We start from the raw sequence: 13,946 nt of genomic DNA on the forward strand, positions 1-13,946 counted from the left end.
AAAATAGGTAAAAATCTAGAAAAGAAATGAGGCTACCTTGTTTGATGTTTTGATTATTTAAGTAGAAATCTAGAAAATATTTGAATTTTTAAAATAGACTAATAATTAAATATTTTTTTATATTTATATTTTATAAAATTAAAATAATAAAATTTAATATTTTGATTAATAAGTTAGTTTCCCTCCAATAGAAAAGTATTCCACTCAAAATTTAATAATTCTATTAGACTGCAAATTCTGTCTCTGATTAAATGGTTAAGTGTGTTTGTATGTGTGCTTAACTTCTTTGATCACATATTTTTACCTTAATATGTTATAAGTTTATTTTATTTTTATAAAATTTAAAATTTAAATAAAAAATATTATAATAATTTAACAAATTAAAATTATAAAATATATATTTTTCATAAAATATAAAAAAAAAAACTCAATAAGACTCACAAATAAACCACATCAAACAAACCTCTTAGCTAAAGTATTTTAATTTAGGGTTATGCAGAATTTTTAAAATAATTTTATTTGATGAAAAAGTATTTTAATTAAGTTTTAATTGATTAAAATCTAAATTTATTTTTAATAAATGAATTGAATGGTTAATAAAATGTAATAAAAGAATTTTAATCAAATACACTCTTAGATATAATAATATTCAAAAGATATGCCAGATCTTTTTTTCTTTTTTTAAAAGTCACCAAATCTTTTGAAAAGGGAAGGTGTGAACACTCTATCAATGTTAACATTCAAAGATGGACCCCTCTTGTAAGCAAATATCAGCACTCAAATGAAAACAACCTCAAACAAAAGATTCTATTCCCACTAAAAAAAATATACCTCATGGTAAAACGAGGATCATGCTAGGTTCCTAAATTATTTAAAAAAAAATGTATGAATTGGTAAACAAAATTATGTTATATGTACAAGCAAAAATAAAAAAATTGGGTAGAGACCGAAACTTCTCCAGCAAACCCCTTCATAGGCTGCCTCTTAACAACAGCAAAATACTAAACAAAACTGGTTTAGCGTCCCGACCGATTAAAAACCCAACAAAATAAAAAACAGTACTTGGTCGCCAAATCATCCCCCTCAATAAGCTGTCGTTAGATCTCTCCTCTCTTCTCTTCTTCATCAGATTCATGTCTAAAATAATAACCCGCTAATGTTGTTGGTTAATGTTTGTCTCCTTGTCTTTTTTGGCACGACGAAAGTCGTCAAGACTTTGAAACTCTTCTTTCAGCAATTTATCCAACTTTGGATGTTTATTCAAACATGGTATCTGCTCTCCGCCTATCTCACGATCGTGGTGAAATGCCCTGTAATATAAAAGAAAAATATTTTACTTTATTATAATTAATTATATAACCATATTATTGGGATAATGGAAACAACAATGTCACAAATAATTTAATTAACTTACCAATATTTTTCAAGCCCATATAGATTTCCTTTAGAATAGAAATCCAGTGTGAGATGTTCAAAGTCCTCATAAAGGTCCTCTTTGAATTCTTTCTCCAAGCCATATCTTTGATTTAAAGAGAGAAAAGAAATGGATTAGCAATTGATAATATTATACCTATCATGATCATCTGATGGGGGGAAAACAATCTTATACATGAAGTTAAGTTCAGGTAGTAATACCTATAAAACCTGAATAGGCATTCCAGTCCATAATAATAACTAGCAGCAGCATCTTCTAGGGCTACTTTCCGGAATTCCTCATACATTGAACTTACAAAGATATCTCTAAGGAAAAATGACCAAAATTGGTATAACTTATTCATTTCCTGCACAAGGATGATAAAAAAATATCATTTAAAATACGAAACATAAATAAATTGGTTTCATTTTGAAACACCTTTTCACCCAGATTTCTCATTTGGATGGGATCACATTTGAAACTGAACTTAGGGCGAAACAGATTCTGAAATTTTCATCATAAACAAGATCATCTATGAAGCTTCCTCAGGCCCAATAATATAAGCAATGAAATAACCAGCATTAGGTTCATATCATTATCATCTATGAAGCTTTACACTCATCTTACAGAACATAGATATTAGATGAATTAATAATAGTAATAATAACCATACGTAAGCACATGAGATATTAAAAACAAAGAAGAGGCCACATGTCCTAGTACAACAAATGATTGGATCCAAGTTGAGAAGCTAATTAAATCAGACATTGTATCATCATGGTGACTATTAATACCTAGATATAATCATAACAAGTGGAAAAAACAAATTAACTTGATGCTTATTAATTGAGGAAAGAATCATGAAAATAAACAGTCTCAATCTAAATGACAATCATGAAGAGTATGAATATTCAAGGGAGAATAACCTCACTGCAACCAGTTCCGAACTTCTTTCTGTCATTTAAGCAACGCTTCAGATACTTCAGATACCTAAAAAATGTATTAAACCACACACGCAAATAAGAGTTTTCAGTTCATATGCAAAAATCATCTGTTGACATGCTCTCTTTTTTTCCCTCTTAAAGGTATGATACCCTAAAAAACCCGCACACGTGAATATTATGCTGGTGATAATGCTCTCCTAGAATTTAATATCAATCAAATATTCTTCTAGTTTCACCACATAGATTGGAATTAAACTCATATATGATGCCTAGTAGATTTGGAAAACACGAGTTCTGTAAATATTGAACAAATCTAATAGTATTACACATGAGAGGCTCAATCAGGACTATAGCTGCAGCGTAGGTTTTCCTTTCTGCTTAGCCCGAAGCATATCATGGCTCAAATGTGCATTCCTCAAATATTAGTCAAAGAAATATTATTTGTAATATTTTAAGTTCATAAACTCATGACACCTATTTTCTTTTTTAGTCATAAACATTATCTTAGGAAGAAAACTTGTGTTGCTTGTCAAGCCATGTAAAACTAAAAGATTAAGATACATAAAACCAAATACCACTGAACCAGTGTCACCATACTTTTGATGTTTGAAACCATTTTCTTCTAAAAGCTGATGACTTGGATGTTGAAAGGGTGGAAATGACTTTGGCATGGAATCCACAGGGGGACTACAGCCTGAAATATTTCCTTGTGGAGAAGCACTTAGCCTTGAAGACCTCAGGCTGTAGAAAATAATATTTTAAAGATTAATTAATAAATTATGACTGTTGAGTTGGTAATGTAAGAAATATTGAAATTTTTAGAATGGGTTCCTGTAAAAAACCGTAGCTATTAGCTACCAAGTGTTAATTTGCTCACCTATCACTTTCAGGGGGAGTAGAACCAAAGAAAAAACCAACAGATGAACTAGGTGGGCTCTCTGACACAATGCCATGTGAGTTCTGGGAGGTTCCATAATTCTTGGAGCAACTAAAAAACAACTGTGGCTTGTGGGTTGTTTGTTGCTTCGAAAAGCTTCTATTTTGCTTCTTTCTAGAATTAATATTTACATGGCCTTCACTACTGCTTCCAGTAGGTTGATCACCAGGTTTTGCAGTAGAAGTTGCCTGATTATTGGTAGAAATTTTTCTGCGATATCTTTTAGATTTTAGTTCCTGGCAGCACCAATTAATTGGAATATTGTCAAAATATTAAGAAATTGAGAATGCATAAACTAGAACAATAAGAAGGCTGAATAACCTGTTGAAAAAAGTTAAGGCCATCATTAATAGTAGAAGCCTGCTCTTTGGAGATAGACTTCAATTCTTTACCCGCAGCCCCAAATCCTCTGCTTTCATTATTCTGCCACCATACGGAAATAACTATCAATGATTATAGAAGAAGATTGACAGTTTCAATAAGGTACATCTCCTTTGAACGTAAGTTACATAAACTGCATTATCAAATAGAGCACCTTGTGCACAAACATGCAAACAAAAAGAAGGAAAAAAGAGCAAATTTATATGTGGACATTTTCACTAAAGAAAATTAGGTCTACTAATAAAGGTGCAAAATGCACATTAATTTTATTAATAAGGAACAGTGTGTTAACTTATTTATGATTTATCAATGAAAATAACAGTTTTGTTTACCCAAATTACTTGAAGGAGAGAGGCAAATGGATAAGGGATCACGGGATTTGGTTCAGCAGAACCATGATCTACATTATAAAAACTAAAGGATGGCTAATTTTGCGCCTTATTAATGAAGTTCATAATGTAATTGTGCTCTTTTATTATTACATGGGTGTTTGTATAGCCTTCACAGAATCCTTGACTGTATAACGAATTGTTGACATGGCCAATGAATGATATCAAATAATTTTAATTGAGAACAATATTACAGTGTAAGTTTCATTCCACATTATGCACACTATTATAATAGGCAAATACATCAACAGGGACCCTCCCATTTAGGAATCAATCTCCAACTACTAGATATCGTAAGCTAAAGTTTCACATTGAGGGATATGAGATAAATGTTGTAGGAGAAGTGAAATAAATTTGAGATTAAGCTCTCACCCCTTCTTTTTGCCCAAATTACATAGCATGCTTTTTATTATCACATCAGCCTATCACCATTACATCTTAATTGGCTAAACTTCATTTTATTGTAGATAAAAGTGAAGAACTACTCTTAGAACTCAGTCAAACCATATAGTAAATGACAATAAGGCGCAAGGAAATTTACCAATTTGGAAAGCAGGTGGTTTATATTGGAGATCAATTTATCGTAGATGTTTAACATGCCAGTACTTTAATTTGAATATAAGAGTAGCAGATTTTGATTTTATACTAACATATTTGAGTACCGACTGCTGGCTTATAAATGGGCCAGATGTTAACTAATAAGATGAAAAGAAAGAAAAGAGTGTTGGAATATAGATATGATATTATTTTGTTTTATTAGAATAATACTCTACCTGGGCGACAATTACAAGCCGCTCTATAGCCTGATCACTGAAAATCATCTCATCATCCTCATGCTCATCATCCTCATCATCAATTCTTCCAGCAATATTTCTGCAAAGAAAGGCATCATTCAGCCCCTTGTATTTTGGTAAACAGGAGCAGCTGCTTATATAACTGAAGACCTTGGAAAATCAGCTCAAAAGAACAGAAATGAAAATGTTTGACAAAGACAATTGGCCCGAGACAATAAGACTTAGATGTTTAATACTTGAGTCAAGTAATTTAAGTGCACACATTGTTTAATATCAAATGAATTTAAGGTTGCAAGGAAAACAATTTTACAAGTAGTTTTAATCATTAGGAAGCCTAGTTAAGACATCTGGTTTAAATACCATGCCAATATATACATATTTTAATAAATACTATAACTCCTGATTCCATTAAACTATCTCATCAGTTCAAATCACATGAACATAACCCAACATGAGAAGGGGTAAGAGAGAGCAATACATAAAAATATTATGAATGTTCACCTTCTTGATGAAGATAAAGGCTCCTTCTCCGTTTTCCACTCAACTTCTAGTTCTTCATCCAGCATGAATGTGCTTCCAAAATCATCAGCTTGGTTATCCAGATGCTCTGTAGCTGGTTCTAATGACACTTCCATTGTGTCAGTTTCAATATCTCGTTCTCCAATGAAATTAGCAGACTTGACTCCTGAAGATTGATCTGGGCTGTCAATATTTCCTAGCTGAGTAAATTTATTATAGCACTCTGAACTCATTCCCTTGTATGAATCATCAGTTTTCCGGTCAAACGTGCCCATGTCACTGATAATCAGATGCTTCTTGTCATTTAGGTCTGATTCTGTACAAGAAATTAGAGTTTCGTTATCCAATGATAAGTGCTCCAGTGATCTTCCATAATCTGTTTGTTTTTCATCAAAGCTTTCATCTAGTTCATTCTTTAAAGAAGTGATAGACTCCTCTGCAGACTGATCCTGTGATTTCTCAATTGTTGAGGACATTTCTCCTATTTTGAAAGATGACACCCACTTTGACCATTCATCACGTATTCGGATCTTACTCTCCTACAGAGGTAATGACAATTGACAAATGTATGTGAAAAAGGGCTAAGGAGATTTTTTACAGCAAAAGTGTTTATGGTACCATGTTCTTCACCAAAATCAAGAATAGAAGGAAAAATAATGAAAGTAGATTGTCTGACCTTCACTTCAATAACAGAAGAACCAAGAAGAGCATCAACTATGTATGCTATGTCTATGTGCATTTCCTTAACCTGAAATTTCACCATTCAATGTAACATGTAAGATATCCATGACTGGAAATTCAATCTAGGAAGGAAGAACAAAGCAATAAATAAGAAAATGTATTTACTAATTTAAACAATTATAGAATGCATATTCTGTCTTAACAGTTAGCCATACCCTTCTAAAGTCAGCAATATTACTTAATGGAACCCAACCTTGGTCATCCATCAAAGAGCGCAGGTAATGATCATTCTGTAGATTCACGTCACTGCAAATATGAATTTGGTTATCAGACAATTGAAAACTTAAAAGTGTTTACAAGATCAAAAATAAATAACATGTCTCAGAGATAGGTAAGGATGACAATGGTCTATGAGTTGAATCCATCTCACCATCTAGGGATATAAATTAACATTAAAAAAGGTTATGCGCGCAGAGGTTTGGAAGATAATCAATCAGATTGATGTGCAAAGCATCAAACACTAATCTACTTAAAACAACTCACCTAAAGTAATATTCAATTTGTTTTATTATACTGGATTTTGGAACTAAGGTCTCCTGTGGTTTCATATACGTGACGGGACTTGGAGAATTTGGAACAAACTGTGATGCATATGGCACACCAATGAGGCCCGGATGTGGAGGGAGGCCATAAATGGATCCAGGTGGAGGAGGACCTGCATAACAATATTAACATTTAAAAAAAAATCAGCAGAAAAAGGAAAAGCAGCAATAGAGGGCACAAGAAAAAGACAAAAAAAAATGCTTCATATTTGGGGATTGTTTGGTAAACCATGATTTCAACTAATTTTTTTTTAAATTGGTGCATGAAATATTATCAAAGGAGAGTCGTTTAAGCACAACGAACAAAAAAAAACATGACATCAGAAAAACTAAAATCATGAAAGACAATCAAAGTAGAAAAACAAATACAACAGGCCACAAATATCAAGAGATTAACGTGCACGAAGATCTTCAAGAAGGACTATGATTTCGACTAATACTATTGCTATTAATCTGAAGTAGATTTATTTTAACATATACATGTATTTAGACACTTAGTTTTTTTTATCTTAACATTCCGAAATCAGTATAATCCAAAATCAAACTCAGCAAGGAGAAGTTCTCTTATATCTTCAGCAAAAGCAAGTGAATTCATAAAAAAAATATAATATATATACCAGTTTGATTTGGTCCACCAATGAAGGGAGGTGCATGAACAAAAACTGGAGGCATTAGGAAAGGCATTGGGCCAGTGTTTTGCTGCAAAGTAGCGTATTCTCTAGGAACAAACGTTGGTTGACCATTCCATGCAGGATTGAAATGACCAGCAGGTTCTTGTATGTTATATCTTGCATCGTTTCCCCTGGCTGATGGAATAAAAAATTGAGCAGTAGATTCCCCAGACCTAATCAAGCTATTTTCCATGGTTGGAAAGGATGTAGGGTACGGCTGGTACGAATATCCAGGGACTTGATAAAATGGCATTGTTACCATACCACGACCGACAGGATGTAATTGTTGAGGATAAGGAATTGAAACAGGTAAATGAGGTCCTCCATGTGCATTGTTTCTGTAACCTGTTTTCTGATGACGTAATGGACCTTGCTTATTATGTGAAGTGTTTTGATTTCCATATCTATGATTTTTTTGCGGCTCAACTGTCCTCTGAAAGCTCAGACAAGCATATAGAGAAAGTATTTAAGTGCTATGATTCATCAGACATCAAAATTAGAACATCACAAAGTAAAATAAACCTCCCTGTATTTGGTTACAGATAGCAACATCAATCAATCAATTAGAAGAAAATTACAGATAGTAGAATCATGAATAGAAATATATAAGTCTGGTAAAATTTTCATAATAAGATTTTAAATCATCAAATTATAGCACAATTCTTGATCTTGATAATCATGAAAAAGATTATAAATCACAAAAGTTTCTAATTGTATACGTATGTATAGAAAGCGACGAAGATCGCATGCAAAATAAAAAGGAAGAAGAAACCTGAGTCCGTGAGGCAGAGGATGGAGGCAAATTAGCTTGATCATGACGAGCAGCAGACTGAATAGGCTTCGTATTGGGAACCGCGACGGGCGTCCTCCATGGCGATTTGGGACCATTCACCAGTTCCTTCTGGTCCTTTCCAAAACTCTCATTCTCGGAAAGCACCATTTCCCCTTTCACAAGCAACGATCTCTCACCAATTTTCTTACTCGGCTCCAACTTTACGATCAAGTAACAAATGCCAATGCCAATAGAGACTAGGGTTTAGTTATTACAAGACTTGAATGAAAGTGTTAATTTATTTTTCTACTTATTTAATTGCTTAATTTATCAGTCAATTTCTTGTGTTTACATTTTTAATATAATTTTAATTCTTTTTTAACTCATTTAATATATATTTAATCTTTAATGTTTAATTTGTGTTTATCTCAAAGAGTTAGTCACATTTTATGCATAATTTACCTTAAAAAATTTACTCTATATATGAATAATGTCAATGGCTATTTTTCAAAATAAATCTTTATGGTAGTAAATTTTTTTTTTCAAAATAGAACCAGACGAAAAAGATTCAAATGGTAGTAAAAATAATTTTTCAAACATAATATTTTTTTTCATTACTCAAAAGTTAATTACTGGTTATTTTGATTAATTTATTTATAATTGCTCCTGCAATAATAAATTTTCTTATAAAATTTAAATTTTATAAAAATAAATAAATGTATATTTTAATTCTTTAATTAATAAATTTAATGGTTATATAATTTAAAATATATATTGGATTATAGAATTTTTGATAAAAAAAAACCCATAAAACTCCACATTTGGTAAGAAAATCGTTGTTATTTATTCTTTTGGGACTTGGAGAGAAAAAGTTACTAAATTTTGGATTTTTTTTTTTTTTTTTTTACAAATGAAGGTTGTATGGCAGATAAGTTACCTCATCCACATAATTCAATAATATATATATAATATATTATTTAAGAACTTTTGGAAAAAAAAAAATATTTCTCAATTTTGGTGGTTTGTGTAGTTATAGGAAAAATTTTGATCATTCCTTAATATACATATACTTTTAAAATAATAATAATAAAAAAAATTTTATCTTACGATAACATATTCTTATTGATATATATACCATGAATTACCTGATTTAAGTATAAGATATTTTATAATATAAATAAAAAAACTAAACTAAAAAAAAAGGTGAATATGTAAAATAATGAATAAGAATAATAAGTTTTACTGTATCAATATTAATTATTCGAAAAAATAAGATGAAAGAGGCATGCATCCTTCTAGTAACCACTTTATTGATGCACATTGCCAGTCCAAAGTTTAGAGCTGCCCAACTCTAATTAAAAAAAAAATGAATGCAAATATAACATTACCAAATACAAGAAAATTTAACTAAATAATTTTTTTTATTAAATGGACTGTCAATACAAATATAACATTAAATGATCAAACAGTTGGTTAAATAGAAGAAGTGTCAGCCCACAGTTTAGTCGCCCCAACCCCAATTAGAAAAATAAAATAAAATTTGGCTGCCATATTTCTAGTTTAAAAAATTGTAAAAAAATAATTGTAATAGTAAGATTTGAATCTATGACTAACAAAATTCTGATTTTTCAACATAAGCCACAATACAAAATCCTCTTATGTTTAAAAAATGAGTAAATTTAACTAAATATATATTTTTTTATTATTATTAAATGGTCTTAAGGTGGGGGTTGTCTAAGCCCGCTCTTGACTTCGGCAACCAACATTTCATTCCTATATCTATTACTACACCTCCACTGTGACAATTTTCTTCTCAAAAAATCCAACTCCCGATTCTACCTCTCCCGACGAGTTTAGGTCAAAGTATTTTCTAAACTCCCACAAGAAGTGCAAGACACATGAATTCATTTGAGATAGTTTGCAATTAACCACAAATTGTTAGGAAAAATATTATGTATGTATATTGGCATTGGATCTCAGATAAATAGATAAATAAAATTAGTAAAATAAATTTAAAATGGGTTCAAACAATAGTTTTCAAGAGTTTATTTGTTGTGTGTTTATCATAAATTTAAATTGAAAATGTATGAGTATAAACGTAGCTAATTTTTTTATAAAATTTTTATCATTAATTTAAATAAAGAGTTATTTATGGAAAAATAAATTAAAAAAATGCCAACAAAATAAATAAAAAAACAATTAAATAACCTAAATGTTAAATAACATAACACATTTACAATAATTAAAATTATATTGAAGAGATTCAATAATCTTGTAACTTTTGTACGCTAACTTCAAATATCCATAAATATGGGTGATAAAGTAAAGGAAATCGAATAAACCAATTAAATTGTGTTCTAAAAATTTCTATAAATTATTCTGAAAAGTAACGAAAATTGTTCTTAACCGAGAGTTGGTAAGTAACTTCGAAAAATGTTATGTCAAGTAATAACTAAACATCTATATAATATCAAAATAGTGAGAAACTCATGAAAATTAAAATGATGGGAATAGCATTGTTTCCGGCCAATTGAAATATATGTTCTAATAACTCATTTAAAATATAAAAACAATTTTAAACCTGGTAATTTCATATCTTTAATTTCATATCTTTAATTGCTAAGAAATTGACGGACAACCATTTAAGAAATGACCATCTACCCATTACGAGACTATGAGTAACAAACCATTTACAAATGTTAAGAGTATTATTTGAAGTAAAATTCGGGATGAAAAATTCGATTCAATTGCAACATAAAAAATACAATATTAACTCAAATTTTAGTCAAATTTTAGTGTTAAAAAGAAAAACGAGGCACACACTTAAGAAATCATATTTATGATTATTTTTTTTACTTTATTTTTAGAGGGATAAATTTTATGCACGGTGGTATTCCCACTAAGATCTCTTTTTTTGGGTGGAGTGCGATCCTCGGTGGTATTCTAATTGATGATAGATGTATGTGCAAGGGCAGAGACGTACCCAGGAATCAGAATTGGGTGGGCTTGAAAAAAAGTTATGGTGTGCTTAAATAAATAACGATAAAATAACTTCTATGCGAATTATTTAAATGCTTCTTTGGAGCCTAGTCTACAATACCTAGAGAGAAATAAATACAAAAATTAATAGCACGAATAAAAGAACAAAATGAAAAGTTTAGGATGATATTGTTTCTCATGACAACGCTCTCATACATACATGGAGGGGAATTCCGATTAATGAAGATAACTTGGTAGTTCAGTCAAATGTGGAATATCCTCTATAAAATTATTACAAGGAAAAGAATGTTTAAATAGTTCTTGTTTGATGACTTGTTTGTAATTCAATTGTTTGTTGTTATGTTTATTCTGTAATTAAGTTGTTTGAAACTCAGATATTTTCAACAAAGTTAGAGTTTGTCTAACTTTATTTTTTAACCTAATTTCTCAAAAGATTTTAATGAAATAGTATTAAATCATTTCAAAATAAAAAAAAATAAACGATATAATTGATAAAGTGTATATAAAATTATATTTAATTGTAGTTGGAAAATTTTAAAATAAACAAAAAGTAATTAAGTCTTAAGGATAAGATTTTCATCATTACTACCTTACAAAATGACTAGGACTATATTATTATAAAAATAAATTAAAACACCACTAAATATCAAATTAGTGTTTTTACAAAATGACTAGGACAATTTCAACAACCTTCACTACCATTAATTAATTAACTCACGTGAAAGCCAAGAATTAAGCTTCAACCAAAAAAATATTATCATCAAACTCTTAAGTGGACGATGGCTATGAAAAGAGAAACCCCACTGCCTTGTTTCAAATTCTTAGTCAGAATCCACTAATGGTGTTTTCATGATTGATGTTTTTTCCAATGATATAATTATGACAAATTGCCCATGTAATATGTTGAAAACATTATTTGAAAAACTTAATTAGTCCATAAATTCTCTGATTCTCTAGCAAAAGAAAAGAAAAGAAAAGAAAAGAAAAGAAAAGAAAAGAAAGGATCGATGGAGGTTGTGGTGACATCTAGCGAGATAGTGAAACCGTCGAACCCAACACCACCCGACTTGCGCCGTTTACCACTTTCATTTCTCGATCAATTAACAGACCCCAATTTCATGACCCTAATCTTTTATTATGTCTCCACCCCCGACAGCTTTCGCCTGAAAACAGCCCTCTCCGACGCCCTTTCTCGATTCTACCCTCTTGCCGGCCGAGTCCAAGCCAACGATTCCGTCCAATGCAACGACCTAGGAATCCACTACCGCGAGGCTAAAGTCGGCGATCGTCACCGCCTCATCGATGTCATCGAAAAATCTCAGCCGTCGGATATCAAGAGCTTGATCCCGCCGAAACCACCCAGCGATGACCACATCATGACCATCCAAGTCAACTTCTTTAGCTGCGGAGGCATCGCAATCGCAAACCTCTGTTCTCACAAAGTCATGGACGCGTCTTCTCTCATATCATTCGTTAACGCATGGGCCGCCATCGCTAGAAACCACGACTTAAACTCCATACCATCCCCCAAATTCGACATGACCACCTTCTTCCCACCTCGAGAAGCTTCAATTTATTCCAGACGAACCGCAGATATCGAAAACAATGTTGTTTCAAGGAGGTTTATCTTCTCCGCCTCTGCACTTTCTCTTTTACGAGACAAATACAACAACAATAATAATAATAATAATGTCCAACGCGGCCCGAGTCTGGTGGAGGCGTTATCCACGTTTATATGGACTCGATTCGTTCACGTTCACGTAAACAACAACAAATACGCGTTGATTCAGGCGGTGAATCTCCGAACAAGGATAAAACCGAACCTGCCGGAATCCTACTTCGGAAATCTGAGCTGGATTGCTTTGGCGTCTGCGGAAGGCGATACTAGCGGGTACGAGATGGTGAGGCGTATGAGGGAGTCAATTAAGAAGATAGACGTGGAATATATTGAGAAACTCAAGAATGGTGATCTTCAAATGGAGGAATTGGAGAAGCAAGAATTAACGGTGATGAGTTTCAGCGCCATGCATAAGTTTCCGATGAAGGAAGTGGATTTCGGCGTGGGGGAGCCTGTTTGGGTGAGCTTGGGGGGACTGAATATGAGGAATACTGTTCATTTTCTTCCCATGAAGAAGAAGATGTCAATCGAAGAAGAAGAAGATGGAGTGGAAGTGTGGATTAACCTAAAAGAAGAAGAAATGCATGGATTGGAAAAAGACACTGAATTCCTCTGTTTTGCTTCCCCTGTTTCTGGTTTGGCCTAAATTATGTTTAATTATCTTATTGTTGAGATGTGTTTCAATTTCTAAATTTCAATTATAAATAAATAAATGTATTTTAATTAATACTTGGATGATCTAATAATTGAAAATGAGAATTAATTGAATAAAATAAATTTATAGTGAGAACAACCAAAACTGCAAAATTTATTACAAAAAAAAATCTTTTATAAACAGGGCATTGTTTTATTTTTAACAAACTATATAGCCTAACCTTAATAATTTCCCTACCAAACAAAAACGATTTAATTTGAATACTCTTATATGAATTAGAATACAAGAGTATTAATTGGCTCCAATTAAAATTAAAACTGCCAGATGTAACACTTGCAAGAACCTTGCTCAAATTCAATAGTTTTTTCAAAATTGAAATTTTAATTTGGCAACGATGCTTCTATGAATCCCAACACTTTATTACAAACTTTGTTCTTGAATATGTTATATTTATTACATGATATTCAAAAATAACCTCTCCATATAAAATAAGATAAAATAGAATATTTTATTTTTTTAACCACACTTCTTAGGTCTCTGCACACAATAACAATCCATATTTAAATTAA

At 31.5% G+C, this 13,946-nt stretch overlaps 2 protein-coding genes across 2 annotated transcripts; one reads left to right on the plus strand and one right to left on the minus strand.

Annotated features, from left to right (window-relative positions):
- Nucleotides 1–782: 782 nt before the first annotated feature.
- LOC124923791 (la-related protein 1A-like) lies at nucleotides 783–8,367 on the minus strand. The gene is made up of 14 exons (XM_047463763.1): nucleotides 8,105–8,367; nucleotides 7,279–7,765; nucleotides 6,603–6,774; nucleotides 6,275–6,365; nucleotides 6,055–6,126; nucleotides 5,361–5,917; nucleotides 4,839–4,938; nucleotides 3,617–3,718; nucleotides 3,236–3,531; nucleotides 2,956–3,099; nucleotides 2,341–2,404; nucleotides 1,636–1,781; nucleotides 1,415–1,519; nucleotides 783–1,310 (listed from the first exon to the last, which is right to left on the minus strand). Exons 1-14 carry the CDS (start codon nucleotides 8,270–8,272, stop codon nucleotides 1,154–1,156), a joined length of 2,661 nt encoding a protein of 886 aa, XP_047319719.1. The 5' UTR covers nucleotides 8,273–8,367; the 3' UTR covers nucleotides 783–1,153.
- Nucleotides 8,368–12,093: 3,726 nt separating this feature from the next.
- LOC124927669 (stemmadenine O-acetyltransferase-like) lies at nucleotides 12,094–13,392 on the plus strand. The gene has a single exon (XM_047468124.1). It carries the CDS (start codon nucleotides 12,112–12,114, stop codon nucleotides 13,366–13,368), a length of 1,257 nt encoding a protein of 418 aa, XP_047324080.1. The 5' UTR covers nucleotides 12,094–12,111; the 3' UTR covers nucleotides 13,369–13,392.
- Nucleotides 13,393–13,946: the final 554 nt, after the last annotated feature.

Source organism: Impatiens glandulifera, chromosome 2 (genome assembly GCF_907164915.1).
Source record: "Impatiens glandulifera chromosome 2, dImpGla2.1, whole genome shotgun sequence".
NCBI classification, from domain to species: Eukaryota; Viridiplantae; Streptophyta; class Magnoliopsida; order Ericales; family Balsaminaceae; genus Impatiens; species Impatiens glandulifera.